This window comes from Lithobates pipiens, unplaced genomic scaffold (genome assembly GCF_037356315.1).
Source record: "Lithobates pipiens isolate NorthernLeopardFrog02 unplaced genomic scaffold, aLitPip1_a1.2 Scaffold_8, whole genome shotgun sequence".
Lineage (NCBI taxonomy): Eukaryota > Metazoa > Chordata > Amphibia > Anura > Ranidae > Lithobates > Lithobates pipiens.
The window spans coordinates 250,657,302-250,673,323 of record NW_027507903.1 but is presented as its reverse complement, the minus strand read 5'-3'; the positions used below and the strand labels follow the sequence as shown (position 1 = coordinate 250,673,323).

Below are 16,022 nucleotides of genomic sequence, written 5' to 3'. Positions count from 1 at the left end.
ATTATAGCAGACAAATCAGACTGCTATTTTGGGACCACACATTTCTACAGCGATCAGTGTGCTTATAAATGCATTGATTACTGTGTAAATGACTGGCAGCGAAGGGGTTAAGCGTGTCCTAGGGATGGGCTCCAACTTGGGGGGGGGGGGGATGGGCCATGTGTCATGACACTGATCACCGATCCCAGGGAGCTGCGAGCAGTGTCCTGTCACTAGGAAGACTGGGGAAATGCTTGTTTACATCAGCATTTCCCCATTTTCTGTGAGATGATCGCGGGTATCCCCAGAGTCCACGGGACCTGCAATCAGACTCACGGAGCTCGCACCCACAATGCCGCATCTTAAAGGGCAACGCACAGGCATGTTAATATGCCTGCTCGTGCCATATCGACGCAAGCTGGTTGGCAAGGGGTTAATGGAAGGGGGGGTGGGACACCCCCATGCTGTATGTACCTGCTTATAAATTGTCAGCTGGGGCTCAGCTTTAATCTTTTAGTCAAATCCATCTAAATCTGCTAGTCGAAAACTACTTTACTGACAATCCAGCTGTCCAAAAAAAAAAAAAAAAAAAAAAAAAAAAAAAAAAAAAAAAAAGGGGGGGCTTTACTAGTTCACCCAGAATGCAGAAACTAAAAAACAGGGAGTGTTACTGGCTGGATTACCAGGTAAAAGACAAAAAAAAAAAAAAAGCCCAGGACAAAAACTAATGCAGCAAGCATATTTAAAGTGATACTAAATTTGTTTTTCTTCTTTAAAAACCATGTTATACTACCTGCTGTATGAAGTGGTTTTGCACCAAGCAACCCAGATCCTCTCATCTGTTCCCTTGCCCCTCCCTCTTGAGGTCCCCCCACAGCAAGCAGCTTGCTATGAGGGCACCCAGGCCGCTGCTGTGTTGACCCAGTTTGGCACCACCTCCTTTCCCGATTGGCCGACTGACAGCAGCGGGAGCCAATGGCGCTGCTGTCTCACAAAATCAGCAGAGTCCCCAGACAGCCAAGGCACTCATGCACATCACTGGATAGAGATGGGGCTCAGGTAAGTATTTGGGGCTGCGGCACAGGTTTTTCTTAATGCAGAAAACACACACACATATACTTACTTCTGCCTTTGCCACCACTTTAAAAACTGGTAAGCTGCAAGTTTAACTTACAATACACTAGACCTACGCATTGTGTTCAGCGAGCATTTGAAAAGCCAATACTTAGGATTTCTTGGCTTTTACAGCTCTTCTTGAGTGCTGGCATAACAGTGTGCGTGGGGGGGGGGGGGGGGGCACCCACATACTAACTGATCACCACTGGACACAAGTACTGCAGGTTTTTTTAATGCAACCTTTGCATTCTTCTCCAAAGCAACTGTACTATAAAAAAAAAAAAAAAAAAAAAACACAAGGTTTTGAAATCAAAGAATTAACAATGCTTGTTTTTTTCACAAATAGTTTTATTTGACCAGAGAAGGAGCGAGTTTTTGACTTGCTTAAAAGAAGGTGTTTGGTCTCTTGGTGGTGAAGCGAGGCTTGTGCTGGCGACGCAGAACCCTGTGTGGTAGAGGGAACTTGATCTTTGAGTCCTAAAATAAATAAAAAAATTGTCAGTTATATGGCAGATTTAAATTCTGAAAGAATATTTTTTAATTAAATGCATAACAGTGTTGCAGAGAATCAAGCGTCAAAGTTAAACTTGCACACGCTCTCAACAGAACAGTCTTGTATTTTAAGGCCTTGTTTACACAGTTTGGGGCCACGTTTTCCTGGAATGGGATGCAGAGGTATATTGTGCATCCCTCTACCTACAGTCCCATTGCTGTCAATCGGGATACAGTGGCTGCACAAACAGCCGCTGCTCCCAGTTTGACATTGGTGCAACCCCATTGCCAGCAAAACATGGCCCTGCATGGGGCACATATTAAAATGCCATGTGTTGGCAAATTCTTACTTGCACATGCTTTCTATACTGATATATGGGAGGTGCATGAAATTCCCTTTCCACCCATGTGACAATGTTAGAGTATTACAAAAATCCAACTAGAGCTTACATGCTTGTTTTTGCCCTTGATGGCTAAAAGGAGTGATATGAATCCAAAGGGAAAAGCATGTACTTCTAGGGGACCATGCTTTAAAACAAAGGCCTTTTATTAAGGCTACAAGCACCAAAACATGCTGTAGAAACTACAGACATTCTCTCATGCATTTCTCAGACATGTGTACAAAAGATTTCTCCCACATTTTTTCATTTGAATGGAAACTAGTGTTCACCCATAACAGGTCTATAAAACTGCAATCATGCTTGCTTTCCTTCTTTTGCAACAGTAGGTATTCCATGGTTACACAAGGGTCCTACTTACATGGAACTGCTTGATGGCAGGTCTGCGACACTTGTTGGCAGGAATCACCTCAACCTTCATGATCTGAATAGCATGGGCACGAGCACGATGGCGTGCACCCATGTCACGGTCTAGAGAAGAGAAAAAAAAAAAAAAAAAAAGTGAGTGACTTAGAAAATGAAAAGCTCACAATTTTATAAAACATGAAAATTACAATGCTGGATGCAAAATGTGGTGGTCCACTAAACAACATGCTAAATATCAAGACTTGGGAACCCTATACAACGTGTGCCATTCCTGAGCACCTCTAAATCCTAAACTGACATTGGTAGTTCAGGTCATATCACGTTAACTTTATAGAATCCGGACAAAAGCGCCAAAAACTCTTGGACACCTGCTTTGGTGCTCTTAATAGACTGTTCAACATGTGTATTCCCAACTCGGGGTAAACCCATTACTAAATGGTGCACCTAATGTGCAGGCCCACCCAACCAAAAAAATTGCAGTGAATTTAATGCACATACCAAAATCTTGTACCCTGCACCTCATTTTCACCTTTCCTTAAAGTGGAAGTAAACCCTTCTATCGTTTTCAGTCAAGGAAGCCTCCATCTTGGCCTCTAATGATTCTTTAACTGCCATGATGCTGCACATGTGATCAGTTATGAAACCAGCCATTGGATGATTTGAAAGTTTGGTTGAGAGCACAACCAATGTGAAAGTTTGCATTTCCGGCATGCCGGGAATGTAAGCTTTTTTTGAAACTGGGTTTACTACAGCTTTAAACAGCATAGTCTGACAGCTAAGAGTGCACTCACAGCCAAATGAGAAATGCAGATTACACACTAGGTACCTTGCTACTAAAAATGGAGTATCTGCCCTACATTATCTTAGTTTTTATTGTCGGCAACTTTGATTAAAGAGCAAGTACCCAAAAATTCCCCCACACACACATCACCTAAGGCCAGGCAAAACAGGCTTTATGAAGTGCTACTTGCTTACTCAAATATGGATGAGCAAACTTCATGGAGAGTTAGCACTGTCCCTGTGTGGAAAGTGTGAACTGAATCAGAATACAGTGGAACCTTTGTTTACGAGTTAAGCGCCTTTCACACATGCGGACAGTATGTCCGTATTCCATCCATCCGTTTGCAGATGAACTATGGACATACATGCATTCCTATGGGATAGCGGGTGTCTGCTGATGAACACCCGCAGATATCGCCCGCCTCCGCTATTGTCCGATTCTGCAGACGGGGGAAAATCCTATTTTTCTATCCGTCTGCAGAGCGGATGAACATAGACAGACTGTCCGTGTTCGTCCGATCCCCCATAGAGGAGAATGGAGAGATGACAGAGACCACCCTGTTATCCGCCGGCTCAGCGGGGACAACGGAGTGATCCCTGCTGAGCAAGCGGATCATTACTGATCCGTCCCGTGTGAAAGGGGCCTAACATGATTAACAAGCGTTTTCAAAACACTAGCAAATTTTTTTGTTAAATAGGATCCCTATAACAGCTTACCTGTAAAATCCTCTTTGAAGTACATCACAGGACACAGAGCCATAGTAAATGTGGGTTATAGGCCACATTTAGGTGATGGACAATGGCACGCCCCAAGACAAAAAGTACTCCCTATATAACCCCTCCCACTACTGGGAGCACCTCAGTTTTGAAGCAAAGCAATACACGTGTATACCAAGAAGGGAGGGACCTCTGTCTCCTGATGTATTACAAAGAAAAGTATTTTGCAAGCAGTTTTAAAAATCCTATTTTCTTATACATCACAGGACAGAGCTATAGTTACTATGTAGGATGTCCCATAGCAAGAAGGAGAAGAAGGAGAAGGAGAGAAGGAGAAGAAGGGCACTAAGACTAGAGGACTTATACTGCAGCCTGAAGTACACTGTGCCCAAAGGCGATAGGCTCATGACCTTTTACATCTACTTTATAGAATCTGGTAAATGTATGGACTGAAGACCAAGTTGCAGCCTTGCAGATCTGAGCCATGGAGGCTTGGTGATGCACTGCCCGAGAAGCACTAACAGCCCGACGCTGCCTGTCCTTTCAGGACCATCTGGCAATGCAAACAAAAACAAACCGTCACTTTCAAATAGACCTTGAACACATCAAGACAATGTAGTGACTTTTCTTCCACATAATGGAGGTTCTGGAAAAAAAAGTGAAGGCAGAACAATATCCTGGTTTAAATTACCTGACACTACCTTCGGTAGGAAATTAGGATGAGGCCGCAACACAACCTTATGCATAATCAAATACGGCTACAAGAAAGAGCAGCCAACTCCGATACTCTTCTTGCAGAAGATACGGCAACCGAGAAAAAAAGTTTCTCATCAAGTGGACCGAGGGAATCTCAGATGGGCTCAAAAACGCTGTTTTTGTAAAGCCGACACGACTAAATTTAAGGGTTGACCTAACTGGGGGAATTAATCCGAGTTACCCCCTGAATAAAGTTACAAACCAAAGAGTGTGAAGCAAGTGGTCGTTGGGGGGGAGACTAAGGCCAACACCTGGCCCTTGATAGTACTTAAGGCCAGCTTCATTTCTAATCCCATCTGTAGGAATTCAAGGATCCTACCCATGACATTTTATGGGGTGCCAACCCCTGGATTCACACCAGGAGACATATGCCTCTCAGAATCTATAGTATGCGACTCTGGGGGCCGTCTTCCTAGCATTAACCAAAGTAGCAACTACTAAAAGGCCATGGCCCTTTAGAAAGTGGGTCTCAATAGCTAAACTGTTAAAATTTGTTAGCATTTGTAAGGTAGGATGGAATACTAGACCCTGTGAGAGAAGGTCTGGCCACAGTGGTAGGGTCCAAGGGTCCTCTATCGCCATCTTTATGACCTCGGCAAACCAAGATCTCCTGGGCCCCCAGAATCCCCTCCTTCCCTTGCTTGATCCTGCAAAGAGGACGCGGAAGCAGAACAGGAGGGAACGCATAGATCAGTGAAACTGATCCCACTGAAAGACCAAGGCATCTGTTATTCATGCCCTTGGATCCCTTGTCCTTGACAAAGTGGTCCGAAAAGAACAGATATTCAAAAACCGGTTTAGATCTTTGAGATCTAAAATGGGTCCGACATCCCCATTGGTTTGAATAAAACCCCAAACCTTGCTCTTCCAATGGGACTACCAATAGTCTTTGAGACAAGAGATGATCCAAAGCTAGAAAGACTTTACTGGATGTCTGGGAACGTTTGATCTGAGAAAATGAGACGGGAACTCTCGGACCTCTAGTTTGTAACCTAGAGAAAAATCGAGGAAGCCACCCACCTGTCTTGACATTGCTCCTGCCAGATCTTTGAAAGCTGTAGAAGCCTTCCCCTCACCTGAGCGAGCTGGGGCGCACCTTCATAAAAGGAGGCTTTAGTATTCTTTTGTGGGTATCTTCCCTCAGGCCCTTTTTTGGCCCTGGGACTGACCCCGAGGTTTACCTCTTGAACCTGACAGTGGAGGCCGTCGTGACTGCCTGGAGGCAGATGCCCCTGGCACTGAATAGAAAAATGCTTAAACTTCTTAACCGGTAAAAGGGAACTTTACCCATTAGAAAATCTTTGGATATACTTATCCAGATTGTCTCCAAACAACTATTCACCATGAAAAGGGAAACTGGTCAAGAGCTTTTTTGCATGGCGCCTCGGCTGACCAATTTTTCAACCATAGGATTCCACGCACATGTACCAGCTCTAGAATGAGCCGTGAGGCCTGGAGAATAGAATCTTTCATAGCTTCTACTGTAAAACAACGCTTCTGATATCCTGGCCAAATCCTGGGCCTGCTGATCAGGAATAACTTTGAGTACTTTTATAATTTGGTCCTTTAAGGACTGAGATACACCAATCGCTGCCAGCGCAGGTTGAATGACTGAACTAGTTTTTAAAATTGAACTGCAACTTATACATTGGATACTTTAGCATATGAGCATTGTCTACTGGACAAGTCAGGTTTTTTTATTTATTTTTTATACAGAGGATATAGCAGCGGGAACTGCTGGAACTCCCCATTTCTTATAAAACTCTTCCTCCATAGGATACAGTATTGAAAACTTTCAGAGGGGAAAAAAAATAAATGGGTTCTCCCATTCAGAATACATTCGCTTCCATTGCCATGAATGGATAGGAAAAATAATGAACAGATTGGTGAGGCTTTAGCGAACCCAAACCAGAAGTGGGCTCATCGACTGACTGTAAAAATGTGGAGCAGACCAATTCAGTGAGATACTGTACCAACAATCTTTCCTGCGAACCTGACAATTTCGTATCAGGTTCTTCAGAAGGCAACTTCAGCCTCTTCCTGGTCCTTTGAAAGAAATTCACCATCTCTTGCTCCAAGTTCCTTGGCAAAAGAGGGTCCTGAAGGATGGAGGACCTGCTGTGTTTAGTCCCATTCTGGGATGCAATTAAAGCATACATTTTTTGCTCCAAGCTTAAGATGGTTGAAGAAAAAAAATCTCCTTAGTAATACACAGGGCTGCAGTGTTAAGAGCAGCTGCAACACTTGCCCCTCCTGATGGCTCACTCCGACCAGCCATATTACTCTTAGGGGAGGAGGTCTTTTTTTTTTTTTTTTTTTTTTTAGATGATTCTAGGCTTCTGTGCGACTGTAGAAGTCAATCTATATAGCCTTTTGAGGCGTTCTTACCCCTCCTTCTGCTGCAGCCCGATACACAAAGCAGAGGTACTACCAGAAGGAACGCATCCACTGCTTGAGCAATAGTCCAGCCCTGTTACTGCTATTAATGCTCAGCCTGATGCAGTAGTAAATGTATCAAAGCTCTTATATGCTACCTTTGCTCGTGTCCCAGCAGCATGTAAAAGCACAAATGGTGCCTTTTAAAGCATACCTTCCCATGCTTGACGTTTGAGGATGCCAATGCCGTGCTAAGGCTGCCTCACAAAACATGCAGTATAGCATTTGGCCAGAGGTGCCGGTGACACTCTCGGAATGGTTCAGAAATACTCGGGTCCTGAGTCCAGACAAGCCGTCTGAGTATCTGAGGCTCTCTGGCACCAACCCCCCACGTGGTATTGCATGCAACAGAAGTCAATACAGAACGAATTATCTTTGTTTCCATTGAATTCTACGGGGAAACTCACTTTGATATGCGAGTGCTTTGGATTACAAGCATTCTCCTGGAATGGATTAAGCTTGTAAGCCAAGGTTCCTCTGTACATTAGACCACTGAAGCAGAGGGAAAGTTATCCCTGCAGTGTTCAACTTCAATTAGCTGTCAAAAAAGAAAAAAAAGTTAAAAATATCTTTTGGGTACAGCACAGCAATAGTCATTCAAAAGCCTCATACACACGATAGGACTTTGTACAAACTTTCCCTTGGATTTTTGTACAAAGGGCGTCGGCCCTGAACTTGTATTGCATACACACAGCAGGACTTTTTCAGCCAACTTTCACCAAATCACGTGGTTTTTCTGCTCTTTACCGCCACCTTTGGTCAACTGTATTGTTGTCTGATCTTTTGCATTGGTTCTGAGCATGCCTGTTTGTACTTTGTACAAAAGTCCTATGGTTTTCTGTACACACGATCAGACTTTGCTCCATCGGACTTTTGTTGCCAGAAAGTTTGTCCGTTTGCACAGCCAACAAAAGTCAGATGAAAACCAAAAGTTTGTCCGATGGAGCGTACACACGGTCGGATGTTGCTCCAAAACAGCCAATTTGCATGTTTGTTGTCAAAAAGTCTGATCGTGTGTATGGGCCTAAAGTGTGACAGCGCTGAAAGCTGAAAATTGGCCCAGGCAGGAAGGGGGGTTAAAGAGCCCAGTATCGAAGCATTACAAACCAATTTCTTCATCCATGCAGAACAAGGAAGACCTTGTGTTCTGGCAGTGGGATGCTGCACTGTCAGAATAAAATCAGCAGCTGCTGATTGACTCTTGAATGGGAATGGTCAAAAACTTTTCATTCTAAAGATCCTCTGTCAAACGGATTGCCACACATGGATCAAACTTCGTCCAGTTCCTGCTGAACCAGACAAATTTCAAGCCACCTATGCCCGGCTTTAGATGTGGTCCTTTGTACATACCACATGTTTGCATTACTACAGGTCTATCCTAAAACTATTTCATAACAAAATCACAAGTATGGGGATTATTTAAAAAAAAAACAAAAAAAAAAACACAACACTGATGAATGCCCATTTTAGGGCAACATCTCATTTTGAGGTAAAGTTCTGTGACTGCAGAAATGGTTTATGCAACAAACAAAAAATAAATAAAAAATCCCACACTAAAGTAGCTACTTACAGCACTGTGTCACAGCTCCAGCTGTAGTCAAGTCTCTATACTCTCTGTACATATTGTGTGTTCCACTACGGGAGTCATAGCGTAGCCAGATGCCAAAGTTCTTCACTTTCAGTGGAGATTTCTCAAAAACCTGAAAAGCATTTAAGAAAAAAAATATTAAACAAAAAAAATAAAAAAACCACACAACGCATCAATCTGTGTATGTTAATCGGAAGTTACATGACCAAATTCTTTCCTTACGAATTGTTCCTGAGGAATGTGTTTAGCTAGGCTACACAAGCGACTCTGTAGCCATTTAAAACAAAGCCCAGGGTGTTAGCCCCATTACTACTGAAAAGGGGATCAGCTTGCCGAAAAGCCTTTTGCATTTGACACGTGGGTATACCCAATGCCTGGCCTCCACCTGCACTCAGTGGTTCCATCCATCAGCCCGTGCGCTACTGGGCCCTGCAAACATAGGGAGGGCCCACTGGATGAAATGGCTGCATAGCAGGGATCAGGCCATTAAAGTCTCCTGAAAGTTCAGGATGCAGACGAAATTACAGCAAGCTTCTCTTGTGCAGTGGCAGACTTGTGCTTTTTTTTTTTTATAAAAATATATATAAATAGCCAACATATTGCCCATATGTAAGCTGTAACCAAGATAGAGTAGCTTATAAACTATGTCATACCACAGATCCACACAATGTTTCACTCAACTTCGAGGAGCATTAAGAATACTAGTCACAATAAAGGAAAATGAGTCTATGGCAGCATTAACTCCACCTAAAAGTGATAATTCACAACTAAAATGAATTACAAATGTTGAACTATCAGTTTCACTTTCATGGGCACATCAGCTCCAGAAAGGCGACAAAGTCCTGTTGCTGTGTGCACACCAGACAAGATTATTACACAGAATAATAATCTTTGGGTTTTGTGTGCATCCCTGACATTCTATGCCAAGATTTCTTGAAGCAATTACCTTTACTGCACACCACCAAGCTGTAATCTTTATACAGCAGATTTTTTTTTTGTTTCCCCCCCTTCTCAAATTAAAGACACCACCACAAAGTAGTTCTTGTCTATAGCATTTCAGATAACTTACTTGTCCACAATACACAATCTCTCCAGATGCCTTCTTCATCTTTTTCAGTTGAGAGACAAAGTACCAAAAACGAGACTTTGCAACAACATGGTTGGGAGCGAAAATTCGCATACGGTAAAGAGGTGGAATAGGTGCCTTGACAGTAGGCAGACTGCGCCCGATTACTTTGTACTCCCTTAGCTACAAAAGAAAAACAGCAAAATTATGGTTAATATTTTCGTTTCTGCAGTAACTGGAGAACCTGCAACTTTCATACAGTTATAACAGTCTGAGACCTTGGAACTATCAGATTTATACACACAAAGCTGAAAAATGTCATAAGAAAATTAAAAGGACACCCCAAAGGTGTTAAAGCGGCACTGAAGCCCCGCTGTAAAACTGAGTGGGCAAACTTATTGTAAAAAAAAGAAAAGAAAAAAGGTATATACAAATATGGGCCCTTTAGGGCCAGAGGGCAGAAGTGATGTTTGATGTTGGTCTGGTCCTCCAAGGGCATAGAGTCAAGTGAGAGCCATCTTGCCCTCACTTGACTTCCTGCCCATTCATTGGATCCAATCGTTTTCCACCACTGCTAATCTCTTCGGTAAACGGCAGGCGAGGGCTTTCTCCCCTAACCCATAAAAGTGATCCTGTGGCAAATTTGCCGCTGGAATCATTTATGTGAAAGAGGATCGCCCACTGTGGAGAAATATACTAGGGTTATGACAGCTAGCTGCTGCCATAACCCTGGCATTTACTGTCAACTTAGAGTCATCTCCACGGTGGGTGGTCTGCAAGTGGTTAAAGAGAACCAGTCAAACAAATTAAAATGCACCTTCATGAGGGACTCAGCTCAGCAGGGAATTGGTCTGCCGATTCCCACTGAGCAGGTCAGATGGCTTGTCTGTTTACTCCACTCATGCAGAGGACACAGCCTGCTCTCCTCTATGGACGGATGTAACAACTTGTCCGTTTACACCCAATGGCCGTCCAATCCACTAGGCTAGATGGATGGGGAATAAATCCTCATCCATCTGTTTTTAGCAGATAGGACTGGATGTTCGTTGATACCTGCTGCTCCATAGAGGGTCCAATCAAGTTTGCAAAAAAAAAAAAAAAAAAACACACACACACACACACACGTGTACCCGATCAATCCGCCCATGTCAAAGGGGCCTTACTTCCTTACTTAAGCCTAGTAACACAGGCCACACATGTTCAGCAACTGCTGAAAATTATTTTTCATTGGATACCTTTGAGTGTACACAGTGGTTTCTTCTATCAGCCCCTATATCACTGTGCCCTGTAGACATAAGGAGGGCCAACGGGATGAAACCACTGCATAGCAGGGTTTAGGCCATTCAACTGTCCTGAAAGTGCAGGACGCAGAATTTACAGCAAGCTTATCTTGTGCAGTGGCACTTTTTTTTTAATAGCCAACATAGTGCCCATGTACATTACAACTTTTGTAGTCTGATTTACTTTAGATTTACCAAAACCATGTAGTGCAAGGGCCTTCCTGATTGCATTTAAATTGAAACTTAGTGCACTTTCACGCTGAGCCGTGCCGGGAGTAAAGCACTGATATTTTCAGCAGCACTTTACCATAGTTTTAGCAGAGCTTTTCAGCTGCTAGCAGGGTGCTTTTAACCACCGCTTCCCATCAATTTCAATTGGCAGGGTCGCTTTAGGAGCGGTAAATACACCGCTCCTAAAGTGCCTCAAAGAAGCTGCTTGCAGGACTTTGAGCGTCCTGCCAGCACACCGCTCCAGTGTGAAAGCCCTTGCTTTGCAGGCACTATTCTTTTTAGCACTGTAGCGCCTCAGTGTGAAAGCGGCATTAAGGCTTGACCTCATATGGTTTTGGTAAATCTGAAGGAAAAGGGAAAAAAAAATAAAAAATATCTACAGAAAATTGTATACTGTGTATCCAGCTTTAGTTGTAGCCAATAGAGTAGTCATACCAGAGTGCCACACAATGTTTCACTCAACTTTGAGGAGCATTAAAATACCAGTCATGATAAAAGAAAATAAGTTTATGGCAGCATTAACTCCACCTAAAAGTGAAAATTCACAACTAAAATGAATTACAGGTGTAGAACTATCAGTTTCACTTTCATGGGCACATCAGCTCCAGAAAGGCGACAAAGTCCTGTTGCTATGCGCACACCAGACAAGATTATTACACAGAATAATAATCTTTGGGTTTTGTGTGCACCCGACATTCTGTGCCAAGTCCTGTTCAAGCAATTACCTTCACTGCACAACACCAAACTAATCTTCATAAAGGTACGCGGTGGGAAGGCAGACTTATTGCAAAACACACATGCACTGCCTTCTGCAATAACTACCTGCCATCTTATCCAGCATTGTAAACTAAGATGCATGTGCCTAACTCAGTATACATTGATGGGATGACTGCCTCCTGGGCAATGTTATCCAGTACCAGCCAATGAAGAGGCCCGAAAACTGGCAAGTAGACTAGACTATGCCGGCACCGGACTATTGGATAGGCAAGTATGGGGACTTTTGTAACCCTTGCCAATCTTAAGACATTTAGTCTGCACTCACACCTGAGCGTTAAAGTCGCCCAATTCTGCCGCTTTTTACTGCAATTGTGTTCAGGTAACCAATGTAAAAGGCAGAAAAATGCCTGTTATCTGCCCCAAAGACAACAGCCTAGAGAATAATAGAAGTTGTTGCAATACTTTGTCACACCGTATTTAGACAGTGGTCTTACAAGCACACTTTTAGAATTTTTTTAATAAAATAGTTAGCCCATTTTTTTTATATTGTGAAAGATAATGTTACGCCAAGTAACGATACCAAACATGTCATGCTTCAAAATTGTGCCTGCTCTTGGAATGGCGACAATAATTTCCCCTAAAAATCTCCAGCGGTAGCAGGAGAGTGAGGCCACCCTCACCCCATAAAAGTGACCTTGCGGCAAATACGCCACAGAGACCAGTTACCTGAAAGCCGGCCACCGAAGAGCATGCACCGGGGTTATGGCAGCTAGCTGCTACCATAACGATATTCCTCTTCAAACAGCCGATGTACAATGACAGCGGACGGCCAGCCAACAAGTGGTTAAAGTATCTGTTAGCGTTCTGACATAAAGGCTGATTCAAACCACAATTTTGATGCATTCCAGTACATTACTCGCCCCCTTTTATTTTGACACTTGGAAAATATTTTTTAATTCAGGGCGATGTGTGTCCTGGCACGTTTACGTGTGTTGACACAATTCAGATGCAAAAAAAAAAAAAAAAAAAAAAACGCAACAGGTTCTACTTTTGACTGAACTGGAACTGACCACACTGGTGTGAACTAAGGCCATTAGAATACATGGAAACCACCACATGCATTTTTTTCTAATGTGGTTTAAAAATGCTATGGAAAAGCATCTGGTGTGAACTAGACCTAGAGTGTAACTAAACCCAAAACAAATGTCATATTGCAGCCTACCAATCACTGGATACAGTGGCTGAATTTTATTTCACCCTTTATTTTCATCTGTTAATCAGCCAGTAGCAAACCTGCGGTCTTGGGCCTCTTTCACATTGGTGAATTCCACCAGCTCAGCAGGGAATGGCTTGAGCGGCGGAAGGCTTGAGTGTTTGCTCCACTTATGCAAAGAGGACACAGCCTGCTCGCCTCTATGGATGTTCAGATGTAAACAGAACACCTTGTCTGTTTACACCCAATGGCCATCCAATCCACTAGGCTAGAGGGCTAGGGAATAAATCCTCACCCATCTGTTTTTAGCAGATAGGACTGGATGTCCACTGAGACCTGCTGTTCTATAGAGGGTCCAATTAGGTTTGCCTAAAAACTGACAAGTGTACCCGATTGGTCCACCCATGTGAAAAGGACCTTAAGCCTAGTACATGGCTCAAACGTTGGGCATCAGCCTGTTCAATAAAAATTAGCCAACATTCGGCCTGTGTGTGCTGCAGCCGGTCTGACAGAAGCCAGCTGTTCGGCTAGCTTCTGTTGCATGAACATGCAGAAAGACCAGTGGTCAACTGTCTCCCAATGAGTGCTCTCAGCCAATGGCTGATAGCACTGAATGGAGTGTTCTAGCGGGGCCAGCATCCGTCAGAACACAATAGCTCAGCAGGGGAGATCGCTGTACTAACAGATTGTTAGTACAGCAGTTTCTGATCTGAGCTGTCAGTTTTTCTTTCAACCTACTGGGTTGAAAGAAAACCTATAGCGTACTAAGTTTTTATTGTAGCTACATTCACTACTCCACTGGATCCCATCTTGGGACTGCAGCACTGTCAATCTATTAGAGCTGCACGTTTCTGGCTAAAATGAGAATCACAATTTTTTGCTAAGATACACTGAGAATTGGGATCTAACATCTACATTAAAATAAAATTGGGCTAACTACTGGTTTTTTTTTTTTAATTCATTGAAGTGTATCCCCCCCCCCCCCAAAGAAAATTGCATTTGAAAGACCGTTGGGCAAATAGTGTGACAAAATATTGCAGCAATTGACATTTTATTCCCTAGGGTCTCTGATATAGAGAAAAAAATATATATAAATTTTCTAGCAAAAAAATATTGATTTTAACATAAACGTCAGAAAAAGATTGACTAAGTGGTTAAATGTCCTGCATTTACTAAAAAACAGTTTCCCTTTGATCTGAGGAAGTTAGTTACAATGTTTTATTTTAAACACTTGGCAGACTGTCCTGATGTTTTCTTTTGACAACTGAGTGAGCAGATAAGTCTCTCCACTTGATATAGGAAAGAATTGGCAAACTCTGCATTAGAGATGGGGGGGTTTGAATCGAGATCATGATTTTAATGATTAATTGTGCAGCTCTACAATCTATGCAAGAGGGGAATACTGGGTAGATTAGTAAATTTAGGCTCGGTCCACTCATGCGATGCTAGAACCTGTGCGATTCCAGTACAAGTTCCTGCATCACATGTCATCCGTTAGCACACACTGCCCTATGCGAACTGCTGCAGGTATCAAAAAGTTAATAGAACCCCCAAATCAGTTCGCATATCAGTGTAAACTGACAAATGGTGCAGGAATTTGTTCGCATAATGTAAGCACCCCGTCAGGTGAAAAAGATTGTCTCAGCCCTCTGCCACATTTGCTGGACAGTTTGGTCTGTTAATGGAGGCTGAAAAAACATACTGGGCAAATCAGGTATTAAAATAGGTTACAGAAAGGCCTCTGAAAGACAGACTACAGGCTACAGGCTAAAATGCAAGCTGTGTGGCCCTGTGGGCACCCTCTTACCCGATGCCCTTCGATTTGAAGGTAAAGGAAATCAGGTGGAAATGTGCAGCTGAGCACTTACATCTGATCAGAGCGTGGCAGGTAGCCTAAAGGGACACCTCTGAGAAATAAGGTGGCAGACATTGTATAATGTCAGTAGTCTGTCATACTAATCCAGACCATGATTTTTTTTAAGCGAGCAAGAAGGTGGTTCCAAAGTCAGATAATACCTCGCTTTCTGAGATCTATAAAAGAGAGAAGGTGGCTAAATATATAAGCTGAGGAGGCTGCAGCTAGAGCACATGGTAGGAGCACGCGTGTACTGAGCACATCACACTGTGCAGCGCCCCATAGAAGTCCATGGCCGCCCTCAGGCCTCTCATTCCTGCACTTCCCCGGCCTGGAGTCTACAGCCCCCCCCACGCCAGACTGCTCTATCGGGGGGGGGGGGTCACACAAGAGGTGGAGAAAGCGGAGCATTCTACACACACCATTCCTCCCCGCACAGACCATCTCCCACCCTGCCCCCCGGTCACGGCCGCATGGCTGAACTAGAAGCCGCCATGATGTAGGCCGCGAGTGTAGCCAGCTCCTTGCGAGGCCATAAGGCGCCGGCAGACGTTATGGAGGGAGGCTGCCACTCTCTGAGGGACCCTGGAGCACATCCCGGCCTTTTCCCCTCCCGTCCAGCCCCACCAGGCCGCTTTACGACGACAATCCTTACAGTGCCGGACGCCTTCATGCTGCCTCGATCCCTGCCGCCGAGCGAAAGGAAGTGGAGAGGCCTGCGCTGCAATACGTCACCCTGCACGTCGCCGCCTATTGGCCGCCATATAGCTTCGAGTGTTCATTGGACGAGCTACAAGTCAGTCATCCCCTTCCTGCCAGACTCTCTGGTCTAAAAACTGGGTTTATATATGTGTAATCTGTGGTTGGCGCTCGCTGGCAGGGAGGGATGAGTTGGAGATGTGTCTTCTGTTTCCAAAAACTTTTTTAATTGGTGTAGCAGAGACATGTTGGTACTGGGTGTCCTCCTGGGGTTGCAAGGGATTGGTCATTCATTGGGGTTGTTTGATGGAGTGCGAGGGCCAGGAGAGTGAA

At 43.8% G+C, this 16,022-nt stretch overlaps 1 protein-coding gene and 2 non-coding genes across 3 annotated transcripts; all 3 read right to left on the bottom strand.

Annotated features, from left to right (window-relative positions):
- Positions 1–1,422: 1,422 nt before the first annotated feature.
- RPL18A (ribosomal protein L18a) lies at positions 1,423–15,801 on the bottom strand. Its single transcript, XM_077470109.1, has 5 exons — positions 15,646–15,801; positions 9,698–9,877; positions 8,611–8,740; positions 2,347–2,456; positions 1,423–1,572 (listed from the first exon to the last, which is right to left on the bottom strand). The coding sequence occupies exons 1-5, from the start codon at positions 15,661–15,663 to the stop codon at positions 1,480–1,482; spliced, it is 531 nt and encodes a 176-aa protein (XP_077326235.1). The 5' UTR covers positions 15,664–15,801; the 3' UTR covers positions 1,423–1,479.
- LOC143965195 (small nucleolar RNA SNORA68) lies at positions 9,410–9,537 on the bottom strand. The gene has a single exon (XR_013271579.1). It is a non-coding gene; the product is annotated as a small nucleolar RNA SNORA68 (small nucleolar RNA).
- Positions 11,768–11,895, bottom strand: LOC143965194 (small nucleolar RNA SNORA68). Its single transcript, XR_013271578.1, has one exon. It is a non-coding gene; the product is annotated as a small nucleolar RNA SNORA68 (small nucleolar RNA).
- Positions 15,802–16,022: the final 221 nt, after the last annotated feature.

Excerpts from the sequence above, each read along its gene's own strand:
- RPL18A (XM_077470109.1), bottom strand. Across the intron at positions 8,741-9,697 it reads AGATTGTGTATTGTGGACAA|GTTTTTGAGAAATCTCCACT; the intron begins GTAAGTTATCTG and ends AATGCTTTTCAG. Across the intron at positions 1,573-2,346 it reads CTGCCATCAAGCAGTTCCAT|GACTCAAAGATCAAGTTCCC; the intron begins GTAAGTAGGACC and ends TATTTATTTTAG.